The sequence below is a fragment of the Maniola hyperantus genome, chromosome 19 (genome assembly GCF_902806685.2).
Source record: "Maniola hyperantus chromosome 19, iAphHyp1.2, whole genome shotgun sequence".
NCBI classification, from domain to species: domain Eukaryota; kingdom Metazoa; phylum Arthropoda; class Insecta; order Lepidoptera; family Nymphalidae; genus Maniola; species Maniola hyperantus.
In genome coordinates this window covers 6,568,793-6,586,197 of record NC_048554.1, presented here as the reverse complement: position 1 = coordinate 6,586,197, position 17,405 = coordinate 6,568,793, and the positions used below count along the sequence as shown (strand labels likewise).

Sequence of the window (17,405 nt, the reverse complement as noted above, 5' to 3'; positions counted from 1 at the left end):
GCTCGCGCTTAGATGGCACCACAAGCGATTTTCAATTTGCGATTTTTTAATGTTCTAGAGTTGCACCCCCTATGCTCTTATTGGTTTGTGCTCTTGGCTCTCAGCTCTCACAGAACATAGGTACCGTCTGAACCTTGTCAGAACCGCTCTGATCGAACGGATTGCATTTCACAGAGTACATTGATTATTCTCTTTGATTCGAATTCGAATCGTTACTTTTAAAAACAATGTTTGGTTTGTACTCAAAATTGTTTTATTAATTTAAAATAAATCTAACATCTCATCTAGGATCTCAGTTTTGAGGATATGGATTTAAATATTAAAAACTTGCCCAATGATTCTCGTAAAGCTGTAAGATTTATAGTGGTGAGTTGATTTAAAACAAACTTATCCTGCGAAATACCTGTTCAATATGGAAACTTTATTCATTACTTGATTTCAGGATACGTTAACAAGCAGCGTATATCCCTTGTTAAAAAGAATCAGTGATAAGCTACATTATCAGATTAAAGATGAGATACCCGATGAAAACTTTACACATATTCGCAATGTTTACACATTGTGTGCAGATCAAGTTAAAAAATGTATTTTAACTTTATTTGATATAATTAAGATAGAATACCAGCAAGAAATTTACCTACAGGTATGTACGTTTTTCGATATTTTTGGCATCACGTAAAAGATAGGTATAAACCAACTTTAATTATAATAATATGAGCTGATATTATATTATGTGTAGATCCTACTTATTATATTAAGTATCTATACTATATACTATAATACTTATATTAGGTAGGTACTTAAAAAAGTAAGAAAATCTTTTCACTTAGTTATGTAATTACTTGGATGCATTAACCATTAATTCATCCATGTGTAATTATCTTTGAAATGGGCTAAAAAGATGAAGTTAAAATCTGTCATTGTCATTTTAGTCTGCAGATGTTTGCGCTACCCTCTTTATATTATTGTCTGCCCATTGTGCTGGAGGGTGCCCTACAGTATGCTTACTTGTTCACTGTCTTCATTCTAGAACTTTCCAGCTCCACTGGTCATTGCTTCTATGGCAAGCATGGATCATCTCCTGTCCCTTCTACTTGCTGATGGTTTGGGATATCTCAGTGACCTTGGTTCTCTTGCAGATCTCTTTATTTCGAATATTATCCTTCAGAGATAGCCCGATATACAATCTGTGATGGGGTCTGTTTTCGTTCTTTCTGGGTTTCTTTTCTGCATAGGCATCTTCTTGTCAAACACGCTCTATCTTAGGCTGCATCATCACTTGCCAGCAGGTCTGATTGCAGCCAAGCACTAGTCTATAAATTAAAAAAAAAAACCAGCTCTCTGTTGTACGTGACTGTAATGGTGTAAAAATATTTCTTTCCTTTTTCAGGAAAGCCGTCAATGTACTATAGAAAGAATATGTTGGTGCATACAAAAACTGGCATCAATCGAGCAGCTGTTAGAAAAACCTTTGACAGATATATTGGATACCTCTCACGAATTTACAACTATTTCTTCAATGTACTTTGTGAATTGGATAGATCAGACATTTGACATACTTGGTAAATTTTCCAATGTTATATCAAAGAATGACTTTAAGAAAATGGATGAGCTGTCTAATGAGTGGAAAATGGAGGTAAGGAACTATTTTTAGAATGTCCCATTTGATGGCAAATCACTCAAAATGGACTTGATTCATTATCCTGTTATGAGTTCCGGAAGGATTAGTTCATTATAGTTATTTTATTTTAGACTTTCCTGTAGAATGGTCACAGTCATATTATTATGTCATAACTCATATTATCAAAAATATTAAATGAATTGGAATATTAATTTACTAAGGCATAAGAAATTTTAAGTCATGATAATGTTTGGATTGGCAGATTTTTGCACATCTCTGAGAACATGGAAAACTCTCCAGTACTTACTTCATTTTTCATCACTGTTAAACAAATGACATTTAACTGCTTAAAATGCACATAATTCTGCAATGTTAGAGGTGTATACCTGGGATTGAACCCAGGATTCCCAAATAGAAGGCCAAATAGAGGGCTGAGTTTGTTGTGGGCTCTTCTCAGACCTGGGCGCGTTTGGAACCCTCGTAGCTTTAGTTGTAAAATTTCGTTATAATTATCACCACTATATCTTACAAATCCAACAACTAACTATCAAAAAGAGTAATTTATTACCTATTTTGGATAAATTATTTCAATTTTGAAGACCAAAATTTTTAACCACTTAGTCACTAGGCTATCATCTTTTTAAAATTTGTATGTGGTAATTTCTTTTTCAGTTAGTAGAATGTGTGCGTGGCCTCCACACAGCTGTGGATGAGCTGCTGCTATGTGCGATGACACTGTGCAAGCACTGTCTGCCGGGGGACCAGTATGTTGTTAAAGCTCGCTGCCAAGTGGTAATTTAGCTTTTTTTTTCATTTGTATGCTTTGTTTAATCAGTATAAAATATATTTTGCCATTTGCGATTTGCGAGCATAAGCTAGTATTACAATAAAACTCAAAGCTGGCCTTATTATCTAACTACCATACAAATCATGCCCGCACGCACAACAGACGGAAACGTTTAAGTGCGTAAACCAGCCCAGAGCGAAGAAGAAGAAGAAGAAATCATGCCCGCGTGGAATGGCGCCAAGAATACTGGCTGCATTTGCTTAATCAACAGTTAATGAAATCTTATTTTATATAGTACTAGATGCCCGCGACTTTGTCCGCGTGGATTTAGGTTTTTTGAAAATCATCCCGTGGGAACTGTTTGATTTTCCGGGATAAAAAGTAGCCTATGTCCTTCCCCGGAATGCAAGCTATCTCTGTACCACATTTCGTCAAAATCGGTTGAACGGACGGACCGTGAAAGGCTAGCAAACAGACCGACACTTTTGCATTTCTAATATTAGTATGGATTATTTCCAGGTTTTAAGAGAGACTAAAACATTACTAAGTGAACTCATTGAAGGCGACTCAGACACTGTGCCAGCTACAATAGAGACCTTGAAGTTGCCAATAATGCCCTTTAATATTAACGTGCGTATAGACGTCTTGAAAGACGTGTTGTATGTACTAGAGACCAACACCAACACGGCTTTATTAGCTTTAGTCGTTCACTGCTTCACTCAAGACGTTTCTCCAGTAGACATATTGATGGACCACTTTGAGAATTCATCTAAGACGTGCACCTGTGGTGCAGCCGGTGATGGTAGTGATGTTACTGAGACGTGCACGGTTATAAAGGATTTTGATTTATACAACGACAGGCTGTTTCAAATTGGATCGTTTGCTATGTCGTGCTCGTCTGATCAGAAGAGTAAGTTTTTTAATATTGCATTCGTAGGGTCTGTTGCCAATGGGACAAATTTTTTTTTTCGAATTTTATTCTTTTAATATTTCAATACAAAAAAACAATATATATATAGTATATACATACAGAAAACATGGGACTATTAGTAAAGTCGGAATTAATAAACTATATGAGTCGCTGACAGCCGCGACTTTTTTTTATTTCATAAAGTGCTGACAACAATACTTTACTATTATTACAATCTAGCATATCATCACCATCATCATCATCATCATCATCATGATCAACCCATCACCGGCTCACTACAGAGCGCGAGTCTCCACTCAGAGTGAGAAGGGTTTTTGGCCATAGTCTTCCACGCTGGCCATGTGCCGATTGGTAGACTTCACACACCTTCGAGAACATTATGGAGAACTCTCAGACATGCAAGTTTCCTCACGATGTTTTCCTTCACCGTTAAAGCAAATGATATTTAATTAATTAAAACGCCCATAACTCCGAAAAGTTAGAGGTGCGTGCCCGGGATCGAACCCCCGACCTCCGATTAGAAGGCGGACGTCCTAACCACTAGGTTATCACAGCTTATCTAGCATATGAGAGAGGCTAATAAGTAATATTACCTATATTTACCTAAACTTATAAACTTACTTATACCTACCTAAGAATCGGTCTATTGACTTATCTTAGTTTATAGTAAAACAGTATTTATTGGAAGACACTTCTTGTGTTCTTTAAATTGCACTAGCACTATGCTTTCACTTTGTTCTTGTGTTCTTTGAATTGCACTAGCACTACACTTTCACTGCAGCCGCGACTGGTAGGTGTTCACAGTCCTTTACTACGCGGCTTGCGAGATATCTATTGGACGTCCGAGCGCTCAAGCTTACGTCCGCGACACGCCCGATTGTTTGCACACTTCAGTGTACATTTTATCATCCAGATACCTATGTCGCGGTAGTCATTAGTAGTCGTTTGTTCATCCGTCCGTCTGTCTGTCAGCGGGCTGTATCTCATGAACCTCAACAGGTAGAGAGTTGAAATTTTCGCAAAGTGTATTCAATTGTTGATACCAAAAAATTATAAGATTTTCAAAATGGCCGGCATGCAAAATGAACATGCTAACCTTTAGACTAACGAGGCAGATTGGTATAGCAAGTGAATTAGCTCAAGTAAAGTGTGATTTTCCAGGAGTCCTCGACCTGCGCAGTGGGTTGGCTAGCTTGGAGGCGCTGGAGCCGCACCTGGTGCCCGCCGCGACGCTGTGTGCGCGCAGTCCGCACGCGCGCCTGCTCGCCGCCACCTGGCGCCGCGAGACCGCGCTCATTAGGGACAGCGTCTTCTTGATCGTCGACCCTGCTGCTTTTGCTGATGTAAGATACTCGTATCCAGCTATAGAGAGAGCTATGCTTGGAGTTACTCTACATAATCAAATCAGAAATGAGGAGATCCGTGGGAGAACCAAAGTAACCGACATAGCTCAGCGAGTGGCGAAGCTGAAGTGGCAATGGGAGAGCACATAGTTCGAAAAACCGATAGACGGTGGGGTTCCAAGGTGCTGGATTGGTGACCTTACACTGGAAAGCTAAGCGTTGGAAGATACTCCACTAGGTGGACGGACGACATCGGGCGATTCGCAGGGAGCCGTCGTATTCAGGGGGCACAAGACCGTGCTATGGAAGTCCCTACAAGAGACCTATGTCCAGCTGTGGACGTCTATCGGTTGATGATGATGACGATGCTGATGATCCAGCTATATATAAATGTTCCACTAGATGGGGCACTTCATAAGTTTATATATACAAATGTTCCAACGATCATCGCTGTGCACACTCCTGTCAATCGGAATCCGCTTTAGATGCAGTCCGTTTTTATGAACATAGATGGATCTGCCGGATTTCATGATTCTAGGTCTTAATTCCCTTGACCAGTCTTGAGAGACACATTCCCTTGACCAGTCTTGAGAGACACGGACAGGTAACGAAGTGACACGAAAAATGTAACACGAATTCACGGAAACCGTGAAGTTGTGTTACATCAGAAAAAATTAAAATGTGTTCACGAACAAATTATTACTATGTATTTTCAATTTTCAAAGTAAGATTACTAAGTTGACCAACTGGGATATCATATTATGAAAGGACTTTACCTGGCTATTCTGTCTGTCTGTCGGTCTGTCAAGAAACCCCCCCTACTTCCCTTTGACCTAGAATCATGAAATTTGGCAGGTAGGTAGGTCTTATAGCAGACATTAGGGGAAAAATCTGAAAACCGTGAATTTGTGGTTAAAAAATATTAAATTGTGGTCATGAACTAAAATTAGTATTTTCCATTTCGAAGTAAGATAACTATATCAAGTGGGGTATCATATTATGAAAGGGCTTCACCTGTGCAGATTTTTATTTATTTTTAGGCATCATAGTTTTTGATTTATCGAGCAAAATGTCGAAAAAAATACCCGAGTACGGAACCCTCGGTGCGCGAGTCTGACTCGCACTTGTGCGGTTTTTTCTCTGGAGATACGGAACCCTAAAATTATAATTCTTAAGTAATTAAAAAGTATAATTTTTTTCCAGAAAGCGAGGCAAATGATGCATCAAAGTCTGCTGGAAATTTTGAAAGATAATAATCATTATGAAAACAGTAAAACTTGCTCAGTTATCAACATCGGATGCGTGGTGTATACTTTCTTTGAAGTGTACGAGAAGTGGGAGCCCGAAGCGCTGACCTGTCACGAACAATTGGCCCCTTTGCTCAGAGATTTGAATAAGGGTGAGTTAAACGATGCTGATAACAAGGGACCCGCTTTAGCTTCCCACGCTAAGCAAATTATCCACTGATCACTTCGTTGTCTGTCTGCCGTGTCTGTCAATTCGGGGAAGTCAAAACCTATAGGGCACTTCCCGTTGATCTAGAATCATGAAATTTCGCAGGTTGCAATGTCCTATAGCACAAGTAAAAGAAAAAATCCTGAAACCGTGAATTTGTGGTTATATCACAAAAAATTGAAAATTTGTGTTCCCGATCAAATAATTAGTTGACTAAATTACATTAGGTTGGCGCCGTTCGTCATTAACTTGCAAATTTTTACCATGCTGGTTTGAGATTTCACTGTCTTCACTGTGTAATAGTTTTAAAATTTATTTTCAGTTCAAATAGAGTGCAAAATAGTGAGCAATCTTCTGAGTTCCTCAAAAGAACACAAATTCGACGTAAAGGATTCCAAGAACACCACAAATCCTACCTTCCAACAACTGGTTAAACGTTTAAAGCTTCTCTACACATTGGTCAAAAGAATCAACTTATTGTACAATCCACGAGAAAACGACGATGAATTTTACGAAGAACCGCTCGAAAGCAAATACGTCACCCAGACGTACAATAAATACGCGACGTATGTGAATTCGCCGAGAAAACAAACTCAAAACTTGTCGAAAAGCGTTTTCGCCCGGACCAATATGCGTTGTTCAACGGGAAAATTCCCTTTGGCGATATTAACTAAGCATATGAAAGCTAGAAATAAAACGGACTTAAGCTTCTCAATCAAGCTTGATGGATTATGCGATGTGTCTGAATTAAAATTGAATCGCGAGCCGTCGATTCTGTATCGTACGCCTTTGAAAACGAAATCCTCTTTGCGAAAAGTCGTTTTGTGTAAGCAGCGAGCTTTGCCGTGTGGGAATACAAAGAGCGATAAAACTGAGTTAGAAAGCAGTGGAATGGAGAAAGAGAGCGTATTGGATGATGCAATGAGCTTACAGATAACGGGTAAGCTTTAAACAGATTTAAAAATAGGTTCTACTTTAGGCGCAACGCACACCGGTAGAGCTGAGGCACTGTCTCTTAATATAGCCTGTCTAATGAAGGCTGATAGTGGGAAAGAGCGGCAAATTAAAAAAAAGTAGCTTGTGTACTGTACTATCACTTAGAGCGGTTACGCACTCATCCGATCCGAGTCCGTGAAAATACGGATATAAAAAACTCGGACCAGACTCGGATATTGCTCACGCATCAATCCGATCAGTCAATCAGTCAGTTAGTCAGTCAGTCACCTTTTCCTTTTATATAATTTATAGACTATGTATTTTTTTAACTATGCTGACTGCTTACATAATTTCTGTTTTTCAGATGTCTTGAACCAGATCAATGATTTAACTTTCAACGCATCAACAACCACTTGGCATGCCTTAAATTCCACTGTTTCAATTGAAAAACCGGCCGAAAACAACTTAGATTTAACAAGCAATGTTTTGAAATTATCGATAAACAACGATGCTACGTTCAAACGCCTCTGGAACATCACTATAAACAGTAGCGTTGCGGATTACGAACCCACATCAAATATGACGCAACCCTCTGAAGTCAACACATTGGAAAGAATCAACGATTTAGATTTGCTAGAAAGCAGATTGAGTGATTTGAAATCAGAACATACTGAAACTAGTTTATAAGGTTAAAATCTATTAAAACCGGCCAAGTGCGAGTCAGGCTCGCGCAATGAGGGTTCCGTACTACAGTCGTATTTTTTCGACATTTTGCACGATAATTTAAAAACTATGATGCATAAAAATAAATAAAAATCTGTTTTAGAATGTACAGGTGAAGACCTTTCATATGATACCCCACTTGATATAGTCACTCACTTCAAAAGTTGAAAATACTAATTATTAGTTCATGACCGCAATTTAATTTTTTTTGTGTGATCTAACCCTAAATTCACGGTTTTCAGATTTTTCCCCAAATGTCAGCTATAAGATCTACCTACCTGCCAAATTTCATGATTCTAGGTTAACGGGAAGTACCCTGTAGGTTTCTTGACAGACAGACAGACAGACAACAAAGTGATCCTATCCTATAAGGGTTCCGTTTTTCCTTTTGAGGTACGGAACCCTAAAAGTATCAATAAATATCGATACACTGGTTCAAATCCCTTTGGAACGTCACTATAAACAGTAGCGTTGCGGATCTGTCTGACGTCAGATTGGAAAGAATCAACGATTTAGATTTGCTAGAAAGCAGATAGATTTGAAATCAGAACATACTGAGACTAGTTTATAAGTAAAAGTTAGTTTAAATAATTTTTTTGTTGTTTTAATGAATTCCGTCCGAAATTATACAGGCTGTAACCAGAACGCCAGCAAAAACTTAGCGTTATAGTGATTTAATATTTTTCAAACTCGCAATATATAGCGTGCAAAACTCGGGTCAATGCCCCAATTACGACGCGGCATTGACTCCGAGTGGCCTACTTACGCTACGTTCGTTGACCTCTAGCGTCACTTAGGTGTTTTATTTGCAATATATCGTTAACTTTTACAAAATTATAGAATTTTTAATATTTTTATTCGCGTTTTGTTTGTGGTACCTATCATATCAGTAATCATCAGTCTTCGTTTTTGCCAGCGTTCTGGTTACTACTAAATATTTTTGTATTCTTTATATTAGTAGGTTTTGGAAATAAAGTTTTTATTATAACTTTGTCGTATTAATTTCATCCATTCTTCAAGACCCAAAAATGTCTTTAGAAAAGAAAAAATTGTGTCAAATTCTTCAAATTTCTAACATTTTCTAAATCTTTACTTTTCAATGTTATTTTTGGGTCATACAAAATTAGTCAAATCCATATCCATAGGTATTATTCTAATACATATTATTATGCGAAAGTTTGTCTGTCCGTCTGCTAGTTTTTCACGCCCCGTTTTTTGTTTAACCGATTTTGACGTTTGGTACAAAGATAGCTTTCATACGCATAGGCTAAATTTTATCCCGGAAAATCAAAAAATTCCCATTAAAAAAAACTTAAACCCACCCGGATGAAGTTAGGCGTTATCTAGTTAGTACCCACATAAAATGATTAGAATTTTTTAACGCGCGTCGAAAAAGTGTTACAAAAAAATTAATTGATAACAAACGGTTAATGGGATAGTAATTATTGTAGTCAATGCTTTATTATCACATGGGCTGGATTTTAAAAAGTAGACCGTTGAAAATATTTACGTACCTACTCGTAGCAACCTGTGGTAAATCAATACTAGCTTGGCCGTTTAGGCCCCTAGAGAACCTAAAACCCCTGCAAAACCGTAAATCATTATAACTACTGTACTTAGTACTTATAAGTAATGTGAAACTAACAGATCCCTCTGCGTCAAATCAGTGATGATATGACGTACCTAAGCCCGCTAGAGATTTCTTAGCATATCCTATTCCTGGCTTTGGAATTGAGCTTTGGAAAAATACTCCTAAAACCGGTCAAGTGCAAGTTGGGCTCGCACACGAAGGGTTTCGTACCATCGTACCTACACTTTGTACTGTTTAAAGTATGACGGCCATTTTGAAATTCGCCATCTTGGTTTTTAAGTTTCGGAACCCTTAGGTAAAACCTTCGGCAATGTTCCAATTCTTTTCTTGAAAAGCTGGCAACGCATTGGCGGCTTTTCTGGTGCTTCAAAATGTTCATGGGCGGTAATCACTTAACATCAGGTGACCCGCCTGCTGGTTTGCTCGCTATTTTTATATCAAAAAAGCATAATATAAGTACATAGTAAGTAAGTATTTCCACGCCATTTCATCTTGCTCTGCAATGACTCTGTTTACGATGAAAATTCTATTTCCATTTCCATCAATATAATATTATGTGAGATTGTGAAGGCTTCACAAACTACGAGAAAAATCATTCTTCAATAAAATGCATTTGCTAGAAATAGTCTATTTTTTTTTTTTTATTCAGATACAAGTTAGCCCTTGACTGCAATCTCACCTGGTGGTAAGTGATGATATGCAGTGTAAGATGATAGCGGGCTAACCTGGAAGGGGTATGGCAGTTTTTATTAAATATACCCCTTTGGTTTCTACACGGCATCGTACCGGAACGCTAAATCGCTTGGCGGCACGGCTTTGCCGGTAGGGTGGTAACTAGCCACGGCCGAAGCCTCCCACCAGACCAGACCAGAAATTTAGAAATTATAAAATTCCAAACCCCTGCCAGGAATCGAACCCGGGACCTCCCACTATTAAGACCACAGCGCTCACCACTGCGCCAGGGAGGTCGTCAATTTGTAGGTAACTAGGTATAAGTCCCGCAAATTGCTATTGCGCTGGATGTACCATGTATCATTAACATCTAAATGACGTCAGCCGAAAAAAAAATATCTAAAAAATATACCATCAGCTCGAAACTTCAGTCTAGTGCTGCCGTCACTAAAATAGCGGCCACGCGCATTAGCAATTTACGGAACCTATACCTGCGAGAGCAATTTGTTGCGAATGCAATTATTTACTATCAATTTTGTAAGAAGCTACGCGACTTCCAATGTAGACCTTGGCAAAATTAGCATAATTCTATAAAGTATGGCAATACCCACCTGCACTCAATTTAAATATTTCCTCCATATTAAGTGCCTATCAATTTGAGTGCATATTGTGCAGTACCTTGAAAACTCCACCCCTACGTACACAGGGCAAACAATCAAGATCAACCGTATTTCTTTAGACGTAAGAGCTATAAAAGCGTAAATCTACCGTTTAAAGTATACGGCCTACAGTACGCGCATGTCTGAAAAGTGCCGGTATAAAAGCTGAAATGCCCTGGAACAAGCACCATTCCCGCCAAGATCTTAAAGTTGAAACAACTTAGCAATCTGACTAACTTATCTAAAAGTTTTAATAAAGTGTGTGAAATTGGAATAACTTCTAAAGTAAGTTTTAAAAGCTAAGCGCATACGATTGCATCTCCTTTAAATTTATGCAAGTGAATGTTTTCATTTGTTGATTCACTAGGTCACCGCTTAGAATAAATTATAATTATTTAGAAACTAGCTGATGCCCGCGAATTTGTCCGCGTAAAATTTGGTTTTTAAAAATCCCGTGGGAACTCTATGATTTTCCGGGATAAAAAGTAGCCTATGTCCTTACCCGGGATGCAAGCTATTTCTGTACCGAATTTCGCCAAAGTCAGTTGAACGTTTGGGCCGTGAAAGGCTAGAAGATAGACAGACAGACAGACAGACTGACAGACAGACACACTTTCGCATTTATAATATTATAGTATGGATAATATTATGTATTACCCATAATAGGCCGTTCCACGATAGATAAAGCTCAGAAATATATTTGACGTAAAATCGTATCGAATACAGACAAGTCACGCCATCTAAGTAGGTACCTACCTAGTTAATTTCCGTACTTTCATCATCATCATAACTAACGATAGAGGTTCACTGCTGGACATAGGTCTCGTGTAGGAATTTCCTCACGCCACAGTCTTGTACCGCTGGATTCAGTGGCTCCCTGCGATTCGTTTGATGTCGTCTGTCCATCTACTAGGAGGGTCTTCCAACGTTGCGCTTTCCGGTGCGAGATCGCTATTCTAGCACCTTGGGACCCCAATCTATTGTTTTTCTGAACTATGTACCTATCCTGCCCATTGCCACTTTAATTTTGCAACCCGTTGAGCTACTCGTAAGACGTATGTCGGTCACTCTGCTGTTCGATTTCGGAAAAACTGTATCAGTTGTGTTTGGCTGAATTTATGGTAAATATTCTTGAGGTTGACGTGATCAAATCAGAAATGAGGAGATCCGTAGGAGAACCAGAGTAACGGACATAGCTCAGCGGGTGGCGAAGCTTAACTGGTAATGGGCAGGGTATATAGTTCGAAAAAGCGAATGGGTCCTGCTGGAGTGGCGACCTCGCACCGAAAAGCGCATCGTATGAAGACTCCCTACTAGGTGGATGGAAGACATCAGGCGAGTCGCAGGGAGACGCTGGATTCAGGCGGCGCAAGACCGTGGCGTGTGAAAGTCCCTAAAAGAGGCCTATATCCAGCTGTGAACGTCTATCGGTTTTCCGCAATCGACCAGCTGGTCCTACGAATTTTCTCATTTCTGATTTGATCACTTATTTACTTAGGAGTTCAGGACTTAAGCTCCTTTTCGTTCACTCTTTACGAAAGAGATAGAAGGTATTAAGTATTCGATCAAAATAATATTTTGTCTCTTAAATTACTTACAATGAAAGTCAAACCTTATAATTTATTCTAGGTCATGCTACACTGCTTAAACAGATTTCCATTTGTAGACAAAGATCTTGTTTTGATTCCATATTTCTGCTTAGAGAATAATAATTACTTATCATTAGCAAAACGGTCAAGTGCGAGTCGGACTCGCACACGAAAGGTTCTGTACCATCGCCATCGTGCTTAGATATAACACAAAGTACTTTTTAATGTCTTTTAATATGCATGGCGGCAATTGTTAAAACGCCATCTTGGTTTTTTATTATTTGTTGTTATAGTGGCAATAGAAATAAAAGATTGTGAAAATTTCAATTCTAACCTAATGTTTATGAGATACAGTCCGTTCACAGACAGACGGACGTACATACGGAAAGTCAGCGGAGGCGTGGTAATAGGTTTCCGTTGGCATACTTCGGATACAAAACCCTGAAAATGAAATAAATAAGATTTTTTAAAAATAGAGCCGTCACAAAGCCATGCCAGGTAGAAGCTATTTGAACTAAATTTAATTTCCATTAAAACTTAAATATCAACGTCGACGTGGAGCTGGAAAATGGAACTCAGTTAGCTATTACTAACTGAAACTCAGGTGCAACAACGGTGCGCCTCCGTAATTGAATCTGCCAAGTTATTGTCTGCCGCCCTACGAAGTTACATTTTATTACAGGAAACTTGTCGATAAGCCTAACATTGCAAATGAACTTTGTTATTTAGACCGTATCTACTAGTGACCCGCACCGGCTTCGCACGGGTTACGATTTTTTCCGACTCAATTCACAATATTATTTACCTGGTAATACTTTCGAAAAGCTATTGGTGAAACTTTTCTATTAGTGAAAATCCGTAGTTTCTGAGATTAGCCCGACCAAACATGAACTCAGCGTGGCAGGGGACTTTATAATATTATTATGTAGTGATATTGATGTGGTAACGGAGATCCTCTGTATTAAATTAAAATTCAACATACAAATCCAAAATTGTGATATTTTTTTTGTAAATTATAATTTGCTCTACATTAGTTTTTAAGAATTGTAATGTAATTTTTTCCTTTCGGGACTCAACACTTATGGGAAACAAATTATAGTCCGTGACAGGTTGAGATGGCAATCAGGGTATGAGGCGGGGGGCGTCCCGCACACCCGTACGTCACCAGCGCTCACCCGCACCGGGTAAGCGCAGGAGATGTGCGGGTGTGCGGGGCGTTCGCTCCTCGATTATACCATCTCGACCTGTAGCGCTATATACATTCAAGATATAGTTTTTTGATATATTTTATAGCTGATAGTTACATACGTAAAAAAATAGCCGATCGAGATTCGAGCGTAAGCAAGCACTTATTAAAGATTTTTTATACATTAATATGTTGATGTTATGGTGTCTTTAGATGAGGAGCACTGCACGGATAGGAAATCTCGGAAGGCACAATAGTTGCTTCCTGATCAGTATCACCACGCTGGTCTTGGCGTACTCCATTTACATTGATCAGGTTAGTTGTATTTTAAAATAATATGAAATTCCATATGATTTATTTATACAATAGAATAGTTTGGATTTTTTAAAATTGTTTTTTAAACTGTATTAAGGTTGCTGGATTACCGCCGGAAGCATCGTCTAACCCTTGGCCAACGTTCCCAAGAAGAAATGTTGCAGCTTTAGCCAGAGATGGGTATCTCAGAAGCGCATCCCCAGGTTACAAAAGAAGCATCTCAACCTTGGCCAAAAATGGGCAACTTCCTACATTTACAGCGCCTTTCGACGAAACCGATAAGCAGGAGCAAGATGAAGAAGCATCCCCCGAGAAAAGAAACTTAGCTTCGATTGCACGAATGCGTAGCTATTCAGCTATGAAAAGAAACATACAAGCTTTGGCAAGAGATGGCTATCGTTTTGGAAGATCACAAAACAGTCAGCCAAATGATAAGCGCAATATTGCAGCACTGGCGCGTAACGGCCTCATTCACAAAAGAGATGAAATGATTGGAGATGAATACTACTACCCCTTCTATCAAAACCAATTACCACCACTCTCAGAAATCACTCGCCCGCTCGATTACAACGAAATTTATGATCTACAACAATCTATAAATCCTGACATGCTCCCACCGCTTTCGCAAGTGTTCAAGAGGAGCGACGTGAGTTTTTCACCCGACCCTGATGCGATGCAATCGAAAATGGATTATGACGATAACTGGTACCTAAAACGAGGTTCCTTTGGACTGCCAGCACACGGTCTTTACAGGCCAATTTATATCGAGACTAGTGGCAATGTTAGAAACAGAAGATCTATATACTCTCTGCCTGATGTTATTGATCGCAACGATATAAATGTTCCGGAAGATTACGATAATGCAAACGAAGACAAGCGATCTGTAGGTGAGACAAATTTTGAGATTTTTCAAATTACCTATTGCACTTTTCTTGACTTGTCGGTGCACTATCGTGTAACATATTTTGTTATTTTTGGTTTATGCATCTGTTACAGATGAAGACGATGATGTGACTCGTGAAAATTTTGAAAAGCGTCACATTGGGTCACTCGCCCGGTTAGGTTTATTGCCATCTTTTAGATTTACCGGTGGGCGGTACAGTAGGTCTGGAAGAGCCAGATTGTTATTGCCTAGTCAGGAATTATACAGGTGTCTCTTCGGATGTTAATGCAGTCAATGTTGCTATTTCTAAGTAGATAGACGATTACGGTGTGCTTTAGAAAACGCTTTCCGAATAGTATTTCGAAAGAACGAATAGAGGCATGATAAATGTTTAGAACGCATCCGTTAAAATTTTAAATGTCGGTGTTTAGATAAGGCCTTGATTGATTGAAATACAAAAACTCGTGGTTGAGGTTTATTTTTCAAAAACGCATGTTGATGTTAATTGTTTATAGATGTTATCGGGTTTGATTACGAAAATAAACAGTTTTGCTGTGAATGAATTAAATAGAATCCTTAAGTCGATGTTAAATTCTAACTATAACTGTTTTAGTTGTTGTAAATTTCAATGAAGATTTTTTTTTCAGGAAGCATTCCTCTGACGAGAATTTCGGGATTAGGTAAGTAGTACATATAACTCAATTGACATAAATAAGTACCTACCTACTTACTAAATAGCTTAATTTCTTTTAAATCAATACTTATAATAATTATTAAATAAATATGCCTATGCAAGTTGTGCGAAAATTTCATGTAGCTAGCCGAGAAAATACCTAGGTACTGTATCATCAGGAAATGAATTTTAGAGTAACTTGCGGTAAAACGTTTTGTATTGAAATAATATTATACCTAAAGTATGAGCAGCAAGCAGGATAATTTACAATGTTTGCCCCACTTTTACGCTTCATTGTTATATCTACGTAGTCTATCCATTGAAAAGAAATGCCATCAGTAGGTACCATTCTTGAAGCTACAGTGTATAATAAAAATAAAAACTTAAAAAATTAAATAAAAACTAAAATAAATTTAATTTAATCTAAAACCTCATCGAGACCACCGCAGCGAGGCACTTTGGATGGCCAAATTAATTCTTTGTCCACGGAGGCTGCTAGCTCTTGGGTCCCCCAGCGGTTGTCTCGATAACCCTTTTTGAAATATGTTCAAAAAGAGCTCGTGACCCCGGGCCCCACGTCTCCACGCCCAAAGGTACAAATATGAATCTCCCATCGAGGTAATCATATTTGCGCCTCTTGACCCGTTCGGGTTGTGGTCGCTGCACCCGCAATTTTTTTTAAATAAACAAATCCTTTTTTTCGTCGTAGGGAATATCTCTCTGATTCCGAAGCTGACACACCCATCGATTCAGACGACACCGACCTACCGCCGCCGCCAGTACCTGCTCACACGCACCCGACCGGCCGGTACCTCCACCGACCGCTAAACAACGATCTTCCAAACGCGCCTCTCCCCCAGCCTCCACTGTTACTTAACTATCCAGATACCTTACCCAAGAACCGCTGGCAGAGTAAGGACAATTCTAAGTATTATTACTTTAGGTCATCAAAAGTTCCTTACCACTCGTCCGGAAAACGATACTTGCTGCTTCCCGCTGTAGATAACATTCTCTTAAGGAAGGCTTACCGCAACAGTAGCCTTCCGAGTCGTCGTAAAAATCAGTAGCTATGCCATTGCAAGCTGAGGAAGGAACAGGCCCTCAGCTCGGTCGAAGCCTAGCTACATTCAATTAGAAATATTGTTTAGGTTGGTTTAGTTATTTTCAATGCCATGGCTTCGACCATATAAAACCATTGCTTTGATACAATGATAATTCAATAACAAATTAAGTGTTATTGAAGAAAGCGGGAACATGCAAAATTGACAATAAAATGGGGTAGGAAAGGAACTTAGGGTAATGGTTACGTACATGTAGGTACCATTGGACTTTTAACATACATTAGGCTAGCGGTTAAGGTTTTTTTTGGATATTTATATCTATGACTTTTAAGAAAACGACAATGGCCGGCTTATAACTAACAGATCGATCGATGATATTTTTAAGATATACGAATACTAGAAGATTATGTTGCCAATCGCAAAGTGTGTGTCTACTGTTTATCATCTATTTTTAATATCATATTATAATAGGTAAGTAAATTACAAATATTACTAAATGTTAATTGATGTTACAATGTATAAGTATGTCAAAATCCCAAAAAAACTTTAAACTGTACCTAATTGAACAATCTTTCAGATTTATAAACAACTCAAAGTAAAGAGTCGTGATAATTTAAATTTCATCCATTATCTAACATATCAAAAAGTTGTCTCTAACTGACTAGAATTATCAATTAGCTGTGTTTGACAAATAAATGACTATTTTCAATAATTTTGTAAAAATCTTTTATCTATGCTCATACCTTAAAATCCTGATTATGTGTTATTCGGTACCATGATTTTTTAATTTGTATAAAAATAAGATATGAGTTTAGATAATGTAGTGTATGAAACTGCATTGGCTAGGTATAGGTATTAAAACAGTCGAGTATAATAAACCTCACCTACGGCTCGGTTTTTAAACTCGCACTAATGTTTTAATAACCCTTATCACAACAGTTTCACAATCTACTAATAGTAGGTATATTGTCTTTTAACTT

The 17,405-nt window shown here is 38.4% G+C and overlaps 1 protein-coding gene across 1 annotated transcript; it reads left to right on the top strand.

The window, feature by feature from the left end:
- Nucleotides 1-216: 216 nt before the first annotated feature.
- LOC117991123 (uncharacterized) lies at nt 217-16,490 on the top strand. Its single transcript, XM_069505008.1, has 14 exons — nt 217-366; nt 443-643; nt 1,391-1,636; nt 2,294-2,413; nt 2,928-3,318; nt 4,501-4,682; nt 5,886-6,081; nt 6,460-7,077; nt 7,438-7,752; nt 13,729-13,808; nt 13,906-14,695; nt 14,805-14,958; nt 15,339-15,371; nt 16,074-16,490. The coding sequence occupies exons 1-14, from the start codon at nt 307-309 to the stop codon at nt 16,429-16,431; spliced, it is 3,744 nt and encodes a 1,247-aa protein (XP_069361109.1). The 5' UTR covers nt 217-306; the 3' UTR covers nt 16,432-16,490.
- The last annotated feature ends 915 nt before the right edge of the window (nt 16,491-17,405 follow it).